The sequence below is a fragment of the Cataglyphis hispanica genome, chromosome 3 (genome assembly GCF_021464435.1).
Source record: "Cataglyphis hispanica isolate Lineage 1 chromosome 3, ULB_Chis1_1.0, whole genome shotgun sequence".
Taxonomy (NCBI): Eukaryota; Metazoa; Arthropoda; class Insecta; order Hymenoptera; family Formicidae; genus Cataglyphis; species Cataglyphis hispanica.
The window spans coordinates 3,976,573-3,992,215 of record NC_065956.1 but is presented as its reverse complement, the minus strand read 5'-3'; the positions used below and the strand labels follow the sequence as shown (position 1 = coordinate 3,992,215).

Below are 15,643 nucleotides of genomic sequence, written 5' to 3'. Positions count from 1 at the left end.
TGAGAAAATAGTTTCGCATACAAGAGACAGACCGCTTGCTATACCTAAATTGTTCTAGTTTTAGTTTTAGAATGGCATTAATATACATAAGCAAGATATATATATATATATATATATATATATATATATATATATATATATATATAATGTATCTGAGAAGAGAATAAAAAGAATCGAGTGTGTGTATCATAGAAAATAATTATAAATAAAATTATATTAAAATTAAGAAAGATATGATTCAAAGTGTATGAGTGTGTGTACTAGAAAAAGTATGTTATATATTGTATAGCATTTTTCAATATTTGTTATTGTTACAAAACTATCTAGTCTAGGATTTTCAGTGCTTCTTTTATTAGAACTTATAAGCTATTCGTACAATTATTACAATATTTTACAATAGAATAATTATAAGTTAAATAATTAAAGTTTTGTTTTTTAGAGTGTCATACATACCTCCTACGCGCAGTTTTATTCGTACAACAATGGCATTTCTCTTTCTGTGTGACAGTCTCTATTGGAACAGAATATTTACAGAATGCTCGTTATTTCTGAGCGTATTTATACGCAAACGATTGCACCTACGAAATTTGGAAGCAGTTAGCAGTATGCCATCATTGATTATATATATAATCATCAGCATTTTATATATAATTGTAAAAATCCAAATGTTCTTATTTATTTGAACAATGCGTAATAAGACAAAAACAAAACGAATAAATATGCCAGTACTTATATTTAACATAACATGTTTTTAACATGTATTTATATAATTTGATAGTATTTGGATATTAATGCTGTACATAATTTTACTATGTTATGTATTTTACTACATTATGTTCAATCATATTATATACTCATACAAAAGTTTTAAAACATAGAAAAATAAAAAAGCATATAACTAGAGGATATAAAATAGTAAAATAGAAAAAAAACCATAAAATGTATATGTGAAATAGAAAAATAGAAAAGATAATTAAAGAAAATGTGAAATCAATGATGAGATAATGCTAACTGTTGGCTCTGCTTTTGTGCGATTCTGGTAAATTTCGCAAGGTTATCATCTACCTCTGTTTGCCGTCAGGTTATTGTCAGGTAGTAGCAAGCCGGACATTCGTTGCTACCGCCATACCGAACAAAATCAAGAATATTGACTCTAAAAATTCAACATGATTGATACATTATAATCATAATCATATATACAACACTGGTAAAATGGCACGATTCCATAAAACAGGTCAATTAATTGATATTATCTTATTATCACTAACAACTACTGTTATAATACTAATAATAACTTTGTACATGATTTATTAAACATTATGGCATAATTTTAACGGCAGTATAAAAATGAAAACAAGTCATACAAACGTAACAAAAGATTTATATATAAAAGATTATCTGAATATAACATGATCCATGCATAACTCCAATGCAGAGATCATTGTACAAAATCATCAGAAACATTCGTAATAAGAAACAACTGATGTGATGATAAATAACTAAAATTGTAACGAAAAATGTTTCCTTTATTTCATCATGTCAACAAATTCAGTTGGATGTATTAGTACACATTACTGGTTATCACCCACAAATATTTGCAATATAACTGTAAATAATTAAAACATTAAGATAACTATAATAATATGTTATTATTATCATTATTCGTATTGAACAACAATAATAATAGTTTAGTATTAATTTTACTGTTTAAATTATTTATGCCATTGTAAATTTGTATATAATAATTTTTATGTGCATCAGTGTGCACTAATGCATCCAATCAAATTTGCTATTGGATTGCTCGTCTTGGATTAGGACTTTTTCTTAATGGACCATATAATATTAATACACTTTTCAATATAAAAAGTGCGGCAAGCAGATATTATAATACATAGGTAACTTTTCCATCAGATTTTTAAACGTCCTTCTTCGCAATAAACTTCTTACAATGTACAATTATAGATAGTCACAGATACATAGACAGTATTATTAAAAATATTTGTACATATAGTTCGCGTTGGAGATAATATATATGTATAAGTGATTAATAAATTATAAAAAAAATATATGTAATATAAATCAGATCTTATTAGCATTCTTTTCAATCAGCAAAATCTCGTTAGACTGATTTTCAATCTATGTTTTTTTGAAGTACAATAAAATAGATATTTTGCATGAACATCACTCCAAAACGAGCAATTAGACACACACACACACTCACACATACACACAAGAATGCATACATGCGCATGCGTGAGTATGCATTCTGTTAGTCACATATCGAAAGTAAAAAAAAATATGTCAATAAATAATCTTGCAAAGTCGTTATGTTTCATTTGGGCTTAAGCTAAAAGATCAGACCTAATACTATACTTTACAACACTTTTCAAATCCATGATTTATTAACGTACAATACGCGACAAATTTTAAAATCTTCATACATGCATAATTCCATATATAACTTATCAGCAGGTAATCTGCGTAGTTTGTCAAGTAATTGTTTATTAATCTAACATTTGCACGAGTTTGACTCTGATAGCGTTGATTATTGCAAGCGGACTTTTGTTCGCCATCGCATCTGGGATCGAGAAACTTTGAAATTCATCTCGGATACATTTGATGTCTATTTCGAATTCTTTTTGTTCATATAATACATTTATGTTAACGTCGTAAAATATGTATTACATCAATATACAAACGGACGCGATCACATCTTTTGTTGGCTTTTCCATTGCCAGTACCAAGAATAGTATTGTCAAAATATACAGACTTCTCGTCATTATCGTCATCATCATCGATTTTAAATATATAACGAGAATTAACACATATACTGTATCTCTGAAAATTGACAGGCTCAAGAAAAAAAGCTCAGCTTCGAAATCTTACGCTCGCGTGGAAGATTAATGCAAAAAGAACTATTGATGAACCGCCTAATAAAAAAACCAACCAATATAATTCATCACAATGATCTTTACACATGAAAAATTTATATTTCTCAAAACAACATGATTTGAATAAGTCTAATATTAAGAAAATCAAATTTTAATTTTCTATACAGTGCGTTTCGTTGAAGAGTACTCTTATCGATTCGGTATCATTTGTACATAGCACGCATATCACGTTATTGTAAAACTGTTATTGTAAAAATTTATTTACTCAAGTTTGATATTGATTTTTGATATTGATATTTTTTTATAAATTTCTAAGATTATAGATATATTTTGTCTGATTTTCTTTGTCTATATATCACAAAATTGCTAAAAACAGGTCCATAATATTTTTTGTAAGATATACATACCTTTCTTTTTTAAATAAATTTCAAGCCAAATGCAAAACAATTGGTCTGTTTTTCTTGGCCCAACTTATACATCGGTAAATGGAACGAAAGATGCCTAAACACGATTGCTGAGCAATGGCACCAGTAAACTATGTATTCTTAAAATCTCTTATCTATGCGGTAACGATGATAATGATGATAATAATAATATAATAGTAATAAAATTAAAAAAAGAACTATTAATAATATTATTTTAGCTTAACAATGATCGACAATTACAACTGTGGCTCCGTAAAGCCGCTTAGTGACTAGCTTTTGTAAATTCCCTTCCATTAAATTAGGCCAGTCTACTGAGATAGGCCAGTCATGGTCCTTCTTTTGAAAATGTAGAATCCAATGGAGTTTCGAATGTACAATTAATTTACAGATCTTCCATTAGCAAACGATGTATTTCGCTAACAGCAGAAGCAAGCAGCCGAGAAACACTAGAGTTTCACGTAATTGGCGTTTGCTAGGTCATCACAGTGTCGGTGAGATCTTCCTTTAGCCACTGCGGGATCGTTCTGGACCCAAGTCGCTTTAATAATTTCACTAGAGCCGTGTTGTGAGATAAATAATATCTCTGCAAATGAGTTATATAGCGTAAAACACATGTCATATATTATTTTATAAGCATAACGGAAAAAAAAATATATTTACAAGAGCTTTACCTGTAATAATTTGTACGATCTATCTTCCATTGGTGGATACTGGCGACCTTTACTTTTTCCCAGACACTTAGTGCGATCTTCATTGGTTACTTGGCAAAAGAAACCCTTTTTCGGATCGTACCTCAGATGCGAGGAATAATTGAACGCAGGTGTTATCTTTAAAAATCGTTGCAATTCATGCAATGTTTCAACGGGATTTTGTCGCAATTGTTCGCCGTCGATAATATGTAATTGCTGCGGTAAATAAAACGATAACCATCTCTCTAAATGTTGGGCGTATTTTCCAGGATTTAGACATCTGTAATTGAGTGCAATATCATGTTGAAATTTAACTAAAAATATATTATTATAAAAATATTATATAAAAATATTTTATTTCATATATTAAGTACAAAAATCCTATAATTTTAATGCTTATTTGCTTGTTAATTTTCGACTGCTTTAATAAATAATGTCTATTATTATTAATAATATATGAATATACCAGTCTATTCTAGACTGGTATATTCATATATTATTAGGCGAATACCTCTTAACTTATTGTTCATGTTCAATTATTACCTATTTCTAAGATCCCGTAGGGGTTTTGGTGCGGAATCGCTTGCCGTAATAACCTCATGGAAGGAATAATTGTTCGCTACCGGATCTCCATGCACTCTGGTATGCTGGTACCATGAATAAGCTCGTCTAGCTGGAGACAACAATATAGTGATTAGTTTAGCCCTCGGAAGAAGCGCATGGGTTCTCCGCGGCACTAATTCTCCATCGAAATAAGTGGCAGACTTCTCAAATAGATATCGAGAACTCTCATTTTTCGACGCCGGAAAAAAGCTCATGTACCTAGAAAAGTTATGCAAACCATATATTTATATACTTTATATCTAAGAATATAGGATCAATATTTTCAATCAATCACTTACCAATCGAGGCCTTTGTAATAATTCTTTCCATTGAAAAACTGTATCTCTTCAAAAGTATCAGGACTCGGTAGATTACTGCTTATTGCTGGATGAATAGACAGAAACGTATACAATGCCGTGGTGCCAGTTTTTTGAGGTCCGATTACTAGAAATCGCGGCAATTGATCGCAAGTTTTATTACGAGACCAGATCTTTTGGTGTCTCTGATCGTCGCATGGATTCTGTAACAAAGAACAAAAACTTGATGTTGTAGAAGAGCACACAATTAAAGTTGTTGAATATCTAATCTACTTACTCCCCACACTGGATCAGCCTCTTCGGGATATAATTGAAAGTAACGTTCTCCAAGTTGAAGCGGTGGTGCACTGGATAGTCTTAAATTCGTCCAACACTGAATGAATTTTATAACCGACTCGAAAGTGTACGATGCCAATCGATCATTTCCATAATTCGACATATGCGTCATAAAAATATTTATCTAAAAAAAGCAATAAAAAGTAATTTAATTGTTTTTATATACCATTATAAATATAATAATATTAAATTAAAAAAAATATATATATAAAAAAAAGAAAATGAAAAAAAAATAGATTTTTTATCCTGGGTAAAATTAATAATAAAATTTATCGATATGCTATATAAATATATAATAATTAAAAAGATGAGCATCTATAATATAAAAGATTAAACAAAAATTGATGCCAAAACGGTTGATTTACTTACCGGATTATATACGATCGTTTGGAAAAGTTCACCGCCCTGTATCGACTCGTCCAGCTTTTCCCTCCCGCCTGGATATCTCTCGATAAAAATCGTGTGAGTAAAAAGGCCGCAAGTTTGTCTTGGTAAGACCTTGAGTATGTAAAATGAATAATTTTATATCCGACAATAAGTATCAAATTTATGATTTATGTACGCCAAAAGATCCAGTAAAATATGAAATAAGTTAATCATTTATTTTAAAAATAAAAATAAAAATTTTGAGCAAAAATCAATATAGATTTGATTTACATATTGCCTTTAATATAATAATATAATAATGTTTCTCATATCCATACGTAAACAAACATCTAATTAATTATTAGTGGAATTTTATGATCGATTTAATATTTATGATCGTATTTAATATTTATGTATGTAAATTATAACGCGCAGTAAAATGGAGATTTTCATATTTCGGAAATTACGGGATAAACAATATTTAATCGCAACACGCATTCAGTTAATACAAATAATGTTTTCAATATATTTATGTGTGCAAATTATATCTCGTATCATATCATATTTATCATTAATGTTTGATTTAGAGATGATTTAATGACTATTGAACCGATTACATAATTTTATACCTTTATGTTACGATGAATAAAGCCGCGTCTCAAACGTGCCGGCCTCAGGTGCGGATACTCTTCGGTGCTCGTGACCTTGATGTTCCATACTCGTTTCCACGCTTCGTAAAGACCTTCATGGACCGGGTAAACGCCGGAGTGATGCGGACTTACGCTGTATCCGCTTCCGGTCGGTATACCGTGGTCCTTTGCGAATTGCTTGTTCAACGCCATGTCCAATTGTAGATGAGTTACATTCTCGTACAGATGCGGTTGTTGATGGTTCCACATGTGGGAAAACCACGTAAATCTAAAAGCCCGCAGGATTTTTTCCAGATTTTTAACAGTTATTTTTATTGGATATATTGATATTGTATAAAAAATAACTTTTCAAAAATGTGTTTAAAAAATCCTTTGTATTTTTCATTCAATGTCGACGACCGCAATTAATTACCTTATGATAATTTACATCGAGGCTTTGTAACATTTTGTCGTGGGGATCGTGGCAGCATTATAATAAACTGTCGCGTGACATTATACGATAAAAGTTGTACTATGATATCGATGAGATCGTAAATTTAGTTTACACACACACACACACACATAAACACTATATGCATTATATGTATATTTTATAACAATTAATTTAATCAATAATTATAATTATTAATACTTTATAAATTTGATTAATTATTTTTAAAACTGTATAAATTTAATCAATGATGTAACATAATATTTAATTGATTAAAATCTCTGTAATGTAATATTTATCGCATTTATTGCGCTTACAGTCGATTAATACTCGGATTTGGCGTACCTGTCTACGTTCTCCAAAAGCATGTCGTCCCCCAAATTCTCCTCCGTTGTCCCGTGATGAAAATACTTCCCGGAAAACCCCAAATTGAATTTGAACCCCGGCACCAGAGTTTGAATTCTCTGCTGAGTGGCCAACAATGCCATTACATCGTCTTTTTTTAATCTAGTGCCTTTCTCGCCGACGAATATATCGTCAATGTCCACCAGGATCATACGATTTAAACTGAGACTTAATTGCCCGTGCGACAAATAAGACAACGAGTCCAGCAGTAATAGTTTGTGCAGCCAAAATCTCAGGCCACCGCCGAAAAGAACTCTTTGAATTCCATCGTATCTGCCATGATCCTGTTAAATAAATACATTTTATAAATTAAGACCTCTCTCTTTCAAAACATAAAAAATTGTATTAGCTATTTTATCTTTATCGTATTATATGTGCACAGTATATATATTAGTTTTTATGATTCATAAATATCTGCCTCGCTGTGTGTAAATATATCTTGTGACTACACAAATAGGAATGTCCGATAACGCAATGATATCTAATTATGATTCGACTTCTTCTATTCATATTGCCGCAAAGAAATAGCCGTTGTTTTATTGGCGTTTCAACTGACCGTAAATATGCGAGATTTTCTCGTGATGATACCTTCCATACGCGAACGCGATAGTCGATTTAATCATCACGCAATAACGAATATCGTTATTTTGATTTTTCTCATAATGAACGAGTACGGCAATAATCGTGAACGTCCAATGTGTTAATTATATTGTTTGGCAGAAATTTTCCGGCAACTCTGCGAAATCGGCTGTGAATCGCAAGCTTGTTAGCAATAATAACAATAATAATAATAACAATAATAACAACAATAATAACAACAATAATAATAATCTCACGGATAATTCTCGTGTGAGATGGGTGCATGTCGAGGTAGGATCGCCAGGTAGCCAGGTGATTAAATCAGGAACCAATTAGTCGTACGTTCATTCGATTAATGAGGGACTATGCGGTGCGCTTCATTTACTACCATTGGAACCGCCAATTTATTTCCTTTCGGGGATTGAACAGATCGAACGGTGCTTTGAGAGCACCGACGACGCGACAGAGAATGACGAGCAGAGGACACAATCGGAAAATTCTCAGATAATCGCGAAACGCGTCTCAAGTATACCGAATTGTGGGTATTGTCACAATGGAAGGTGTCAAGATCTTTCTTTTCAAGTTTACTTTAGTATTTAAGATGGGTGAAAATAAACGTCCAATTAAACAAAGAATTCGACCTACACTGAGATCATTGCATTTTTGTGCTGTCATATACAATAGCTCTGCTAATGCAAAAATTCAATTTATTATATGCTTTCAGCGTAGGATTTTACTGTTTTAATTCTCAGCGCAATTAAAAATTTGTATACATTGCTTAATGGATCGATCTCTAATTAACAGAAATGTATGCATTAATATTTTCTGAACTATAAGATCTAAATTCGAGGTCTCTTTCGAATTTTTCAACATGACAGGAAAAATTGATAATGCTTTTCTATTCTTAAAAAACAGTCAAGTTGGCTTAAAATTAAATAGATGCGTTGTCAATTGATCTCTCACAAAAATAGGAAAACTGATAAGAAAAAACTTCAAGCATATCTCACAGTCGCGTTGGTACAGCGACAAAGTAGTTGAATGCGAGATGTGCTTGGTGAAAAACATTACATCAAGCAGCAAAACATCAACGATACAGCATATATTCGCGTTTTTCGTTATATCGGATGATATCTCGCACATGTCTGTCGGATGAGTGCCGTTTTCTTTATATCATTTACAATTTGGTCATCCGGTGCTCTACTCGAGCGTCCATGTTCTCGCGTTTTTCATGCATCGTCGTTCCATCTCTCTTTCTTTCTTTCTCTTCCATGTCCGTTACGTCCGGAATCTTGCAGTTGCGAATTCCTGCACGAATGTAAACGTCGGCCGGGACGGCTTTACGAATTGTTTCAGTTTACCTCCGCCAACGGCGAATCTCTTTCTACACTTTTTTTTCTCTCCTCTTTCTCGTGCCTTCATTTCTTTCTCTTTCTCTTCACCTCACCTCCGTATACGTGGCCACGAGCCGTATCGCGAAAATTCCACATTTGTTTTCGTTTTCCGGCGCCACCACTGGCTCGACTGGCACAGCAGAAAGAATCGCCAGGATGAGAGGAAACAGCGGTGGAAGGGAAAAATTCAGGAAGATGAAAATGAGAGAGGTATGTACATATTCGCGCGGCTTTTATTAGTACAAAATTAATTAATAATAAATACAGCTAAAAATCGCGTTTTTACGAGATTATGAGAAAATCTTTATAATCAAAGAAAAAAAAAATAGAGATAAATGTAATATTAAACACAAAAATATAGTGTAATTTAAAAGAAAAAAAATAAAAGTTTGTAATCCTTTTATCTTCCTTTAATTATCTTCCTTATGTTTCAAATTGCTTTATTTAAAAAAAAAATTCAATCAAATTGATTAGAGTTGGATGAAAAAAAAAAAATGCATGAAAAATATTTGAAAATATTCTTATCAAAGTGTAGCTATATCTTAAATTTGAATTTTATCAATATTAAATACAATAAATACAATGAAGAAAAGATATGCACAAAGCTATTTTATTATTACAATGACAGCTATAACATGTTATGACGCGATGGAATTTGACAATTATTATTATTACTTATCGAAAAATAAACTTGTCGAAAAATATGTAAAATCTTATTATATCAACTAAGGGCTAATGTAAGAGAAGGATGAAACTCGTGTCTCTTATCGCGCGACATTCGAGAGAGTTCGTAGAAAATTTCTCTCTCTTCGACAGGATTATTCGCACCGATACAAGCACTGGATGAAATCACTCTGCGTCGTATTGTTCTAAACCCTCCTTTTGTTCAACCCCTTGCGAGTCGGCGAATCTTATAGAGCCATTCAGCTTCTTGTTTCCTACCGCGGCTGCCTTTCTTCTTTTCTTTCCTTCATTACATGTAACCGCAAAGTAAAGTGGTATACCCGAGAAATTCCCCGTTTCTGACTTTTTTTTTCCAGTGTCGCTGTCGGGTAAAAGTGAGAAACCACTCTTTGAAGATGCCTGATACCGAGGGGTCTTTCTCCTCGTAAGAAACAGAAAATCTCTTATAAGTGCATAAACGATGTATCTTAGGCTTGCGTAACGGTTTCGCTTATGCTGATTATTCCGAGTTTTAACGATATGAAAGACGGATATCATTATTAAAAAAATGTTTAAATTGCATATATCGTTCGTGTTGTATTTCGTAGCAAAAATAAAATATTTTTAAATAACTAATTGAGATATTTGCAATAATAGAACAAACTCTCGTAAAAATTGCAGATTTCTGGAGAAACTTTCTTGTCCCATATGTTCGTGCGATAAATGTCGAGTGCAATTATATACTTTGTGAGTTGTTTGTGTCCTTCTTTTCTTCTCTTCCATTACTTCTCTTCATTTCCACGGAAATTTGTACACCCTTTTAAAATGAAGAATTTCGTGTCGAAAAATTTGTACATTTTTATTTTTCGAAATCACTCACGTATCCGAGAAAAGAGTCAAATGCACAAAGCGTTGCATGAGTTAATAAGGGATTCCCAAAAGATGCGCTGAAAGCTTATGTATAATTTCCTACATGGAAACCATGGGGACCTTCTCCTAGTTGTTATTCAAAGATGGTATAACTTTGAGTTTAATATGATATGAGTGATACAAGCTCCCCGAGGTTGTATCACTCAAATCATATGTTTGTTGCAAAAAATATTTTATCCTTGAATTTAACTAAAAAATTCACACACCTTTGTATTTCTTTACTGATTAAATTTTTAACGTAGCAACGTGTTAAGTCCAATACACGAGGAAGAAAATAATTTAAACGTTCCAACTCCATCGCCGAAGGATAATACGCATGGACGCGCGAGACGGTGCATTAATTCCACAGTCGTCCGACTTGTCCGAGAAGAGATACGTGACCGGAATGTCCGACAAACAAAGTGCACGACTCACCTGAATGACGGTGGCTAGGGGACTTTTGTTGGCCGGATAGTCGAGGCTGTCTCGGTGCGCCCAAGCGAGCGGCTCATAGGTACTGTGATTGGCCTGAAAAATAGTCCAGTCACCGCCAGGAAGTGGTCCCCAGGCCGTTTCCCCTGCTCTGGTTAATCGAAGAATGGGAGATGCTGCATTCAGCTGAGCATCCTGAAGAAGGAAAAACCTGATTCTATGCGACAAAAGTATCGCTCGTTGTACTGAATTCTCTCGCTTTTTTTTAGAGACAAAATCAAATTTTCCAATGCATCACGCACGAAGTTTTAGCGCTTTGTTAAAAGAAAATCGTTTAAACTAATGCTGTGCAATAATAGATATCATAATTTTATATTCAATATGCCACTTTTAATCATGTTTTCTTTAGAATGCAAGACTTTGTTCGATGTGATACCTATCTAGAAAATTATTTGAATTTATCATTTACATATATTCATGACACCATAATCCGAAAAAAATAAATAAAAAAAATTATTTTAAGTATTCTAGGTGTTACATTTATTTATCCGGTGATCTAAGTAATCTCATTTTAATATAGTTTATGATAGAAATCAAATTAGTCACTTCCTCCTTTCTTATTTATAAATATTCACTAGAACATGTCGAGAACATTGATGAAATTGCACATTACGGTTATTTGAAGAAAGATACTATGTAAAAAAAAAATATCGCCATGAGCATGAACTTGTTTTCATCATAAAGTCTCTTTAAGAGTAGCATGATCATTACTCAAAAGATATGCCACGCGTCCAAGGCACGATGTTCCAAAGTTTTAAGAAGATTGTAACTTACTTTATGTTACGAACGTTATAGTAACAAGGAATATGCGGAAAAGGTTGATATCATAAAATTAAGTATCTAATAATACTTAACCATTAAAATGATTCAAGAATACGTTTATAGCGCGCATATAAATTAATTCTGTAAGTATTCGGAGCAATAGTGCTTTTCATGAACAACGTATAATATCGATTGCCTTATTACTGCACCCAGACTTAATACTGTGAAACTCGCACTTTTTATTACTCTCTTTTACGAGGTTTCCTTTTCATTTCGAGATCAGTTTCCGCGATATAAACTTGATTGCAGACATGAAAATTGCCACCCAGACTTTTCCTATCATCATGGTTTTCTTCGATAATTTCTGATATTGATTATGGAAAAAAAGACATTTTTTATTACACAATAAAAGAGTAAGTGACATCCTTATATTTCAATCCTTATTTCGCTCTTAATAATGACAAAATAAAGATAAATTACGATCATTTATTCTTATCTATAAGCAGTATTGATTTTAATTTTGCCACAATTGAGTAAATTAATAAATAAATAAACATATTATATTATTATGTTATATCAAAGGAATGCATATATATAAAAAAAGTATGATATATAAAAATATAATTTATATAAAATTTAATAATTTAAAATATGTCGTTTATATAAAAATCAATTTTTCAATATCGTAATATATCTGTGAGAATATGTATATTATAGAGCTTGAATATGTGATATTTGAATATGTGATCCTGGAAACTGACCTTCAATCTAAGATTTGTATGTATAAAAAGTGGAAAGCCCTTGAGTTGAGCACCAACTAGGCTTTCTTCTCCAGGAGGGGCAAAACCCACAATGCCAACTGAATATTCTCTGCAATATTTGTCCAGTAGTTCGCGATTCCATTTGTCCATCTGCAGATACTTGTTTAGATTCTCGAAAATCAGTACCCCATATCGACCCTTATCAAGATTCGTCAATACCGGCAAAGATTTACCAGTCACTTCCACTTTGTACCTGAAAACATACCAATAATTTTTCTTATTTAATATTCAAAGAATTTAAATTTTACAAAAATTTAAAAGATCTACATTATTTATATAAAGATTGAACGTTTCGTTCCCTTCATAAAAAATCAAAATAAGTTAATTGATAACATATCGTATTTTATTAATTTATAGCATCTATATAGTAAATTAAATATATATATGTATATATATATATATATATATATATATATATATATATGTTAAAAATTATATATTAAAATTTATTCAGAGATTTTTAAACATTTAAGTATAGTTTATTAATAATTTCTAAATTTCTCTAATTAAGAATTGAATAGAAGAAATTTTTGCTAATTTTGCTACGCATTATTCTTAAGAGGCTATATGTAAGATAAGCACAATACTTTTTCGGAGTTAATGTGTTCTTTAGAATGGAATAAAATATTTTTCTTCTTACGTTATCTTTCTTTTAGCACTTCGTTAATAGCTGATACTTTATGCAATCTTTCTCTCACTTCCAGAGCAAATATTTAGACGCAAATGCCACTTGCGTAAAACATATATTTTGACAATTTCAATCCAATAGTGTATCGAATGTTTAAAGTGGGATTCATAGTAAATAAAAGCAAAATGGAATATCGATAAAAGTAGTCTGGTATGAAACGGTGCTATTGTTAAACGATAAAACTGAGACATTTTATATCGAAATTTCATTTATGCAGCATCAAAAATACTCTACGAATAATAAAGCAAATGTATGTATGATATACACTTTCTCCACATAAAAATATTCAAAAGAGTTATTGAATTTCTGTAGAAATTATAGCCCGGCGACATCAGGCTGTCCCGTTCGCTGCGTTTTTAGTTTTATATCCAATATATCTATCGAATTGCAAAAAAAAAAAACAAAAAACAAAAAAAATGATACCGGTATACCATACTTCCGTTCTAAACGCGATAAAATGATTTTATTGCAGAAATAAACCGCCGAGGCTTCTCTCTCGTCGATCGTAGATCCATAGATTTCTCTCATATCCTGTCACATCATAAAGAGGTGGCGTGAATATGAAATTTATTGCACATACAATTAAAAAAAAAAGAAAAAGAAATATGCTACCTGCCAATGGTAAGTTCCTGTCCAATTTTTTAGCAGATTTTGGGGAATGGAAAATATTTCGTCCATAAAGTCGCAACGAAATAAATATTCAACAAACGCAAAATAATTTGTTATTTATAGCATATCGAAACTAAAAATTTATTATTTCCAGATAAATTATTTTCGTTAATTACTTTAACTATTAAGCCGCGTTACTGAAGTAATCAAATTATCAATAATAGAATTCGACGGCAAATGTTCGATGCATTATTAAATGAATTATTTATTACGTTTAATCGTCTCTTTTTCTTTAAAGCATCAAAACACACACACATACACATATCTGTCAATATATAGATGTTTTATACAAGAAATTCTCGTATTAAAAATTATATCACGGTTTATTATAGATATTATATTATTTAGATATTTTACTCATAAATATGTCATTATATTAAATAATAAAATAAATTTTTTTCATTTCAATAAATGATATAAATTTCAATGTTTAGAGATATGCTAAAAAAGAGGTGTTTTTATATATCGAGTATAAATATTTTAATTCACAGGTACGAAATTTTATATTATGTTTTACCAGATAATTTTTTCCTAATAATTAGTACTAGTTTAACACTTATGCTGTTAATGCACAATTTACTAGTTTCACGTAGCAACGAAGATAAATGACTCCGAAGCGTGGTGCAACGACACGGCGATCCAAAAGGGTTAAAAGCCAACCAAGAATAATCCGCCCAATGTAATAGTTTTATAATTAGATGAACGTTATTGGATTGTACGCGCCGTAACTGACTTTATTTTCGCATTAATGGATTGTGTCGACTTGCCTCGACAGCCTTTCCCGGGTACGCGCGCGCAGCAGAAAATTCGAGTTAACTAATGAATACCGGATAATTTACCGATGTAATCGATTCGATAATTGCTAACCGCCCATTAACGGCGAGTTAGCCAATTTACGAGACTAACGAACTGTCATAACGAACCATCCCCGATGCGGCTCTTTTGTTCTTGGCTAACAATCGAGCGTATCGCGCGGGCACACGTCACGCGAAGAATCCGAAAGCGAAATTCAGAAGTATCGATCGCGATGGCCATACACAGTCCCCAATCGCGAAACGATGAAAGGCTGCCTACGTGACAGGGATGATATCAAGACTTCGAAATTTTGTACTTACGGCACCGGCAGTTTCGTTAATTATATCCCGCGAACTTCGTTCCTTAAAAGTTCACCCTAGTTCCGCGACAGAAAACTTTTCTGTCTCGTCTGCGGGCAAAAGAAGATTGAATTAAGTTTAATTAGTACAGAGTGGAACGATAATAAAATTGACGTGCCTGTCGTAGTGCTTCGATATTGCGTCGTATTATGTGAATATAGTGAATAGCATTATTAATGCGAGACGAGATCAGCGAGAGCTTCTCTATCGTTATCATCCTTTTCATTTTCTATGCACGATACCGGCTTCGTTAATATATTATATCCAGTGCTCTATATCGATTAGAAACAACAAAATTGATCGATAATACAACTTGATTAAACTTAGTTGGTCTTTTGAGTTTAAGCTGCCGTGAGCTTTATTTAGTTTTTTTTTTTTTCCCATTGTTTGACTATATAAGAAC

General features: G+C 32.0%; 1 protein-coding gene across 2 annotated transcripts in view; it reads right to left on the bottom strand.

The window, feature by feature from the left end:
- Nucleotides 1-334: 334 nt before the first annotated feature.
- Nucleotides 335-15,643, bottom strand: part of LOC126848372 (bifunctional heparan sulfate N-deacetylase/N-sulfotransferase) — a 102,323-nt gene continuing 87,014 nt past the window's right edge. For both annotated transcript variants that reach the window (XM_050589218.1, XM_050589219.1), the window contains exons 4-13: nucleotides 12,670-12,922; nucleotides 11,090-11,281; nucleotides 7,053-7,396; nucleotides 6,257-6,545; nucleotides 5,631-5,759; nucleotides 5,203-5,385; nucleotides 4,908-5,128; nucleotides 4,549-4,827; nucleotides 3,988-4,285; nucleotides 335-3,899 (exon numbers count right to left, since the gene is read on the bottom strand). In XM_050589218.1, the coding sequence (XP_050445175.1) occupies nucleotides 3,789-3,899; nucleotides 3,988-4,285; nucleotides 4,549-4,827; nucleotides 4,908-5,128; nucleotides 5,203-5,385; nucleotides 5,631-5,759; nucleotides 6,257-6,545; nucleotides 7,053-7,396; nucleotides 11,090-11,281; nucleotides 12,670-12,922 (2,299 nt within the window). In that variant the 3' untranslated portion in view covers nucleotides 335-3,788. The remainder of the gene's footprint in view (nucleotides 3,900-3,987; nucleotides 4,286-4,548; nucleotides 4,828-4,907; nucleotides 5,129-5,202; nucleotides 5,386-5,630; nucleotides 5,760-6,256; nucleotides 6,546-7,052; nucleotides 7,397-11,089; nucleotides 11,282-12,669; nucleotides 12,923-15,643) is intronic.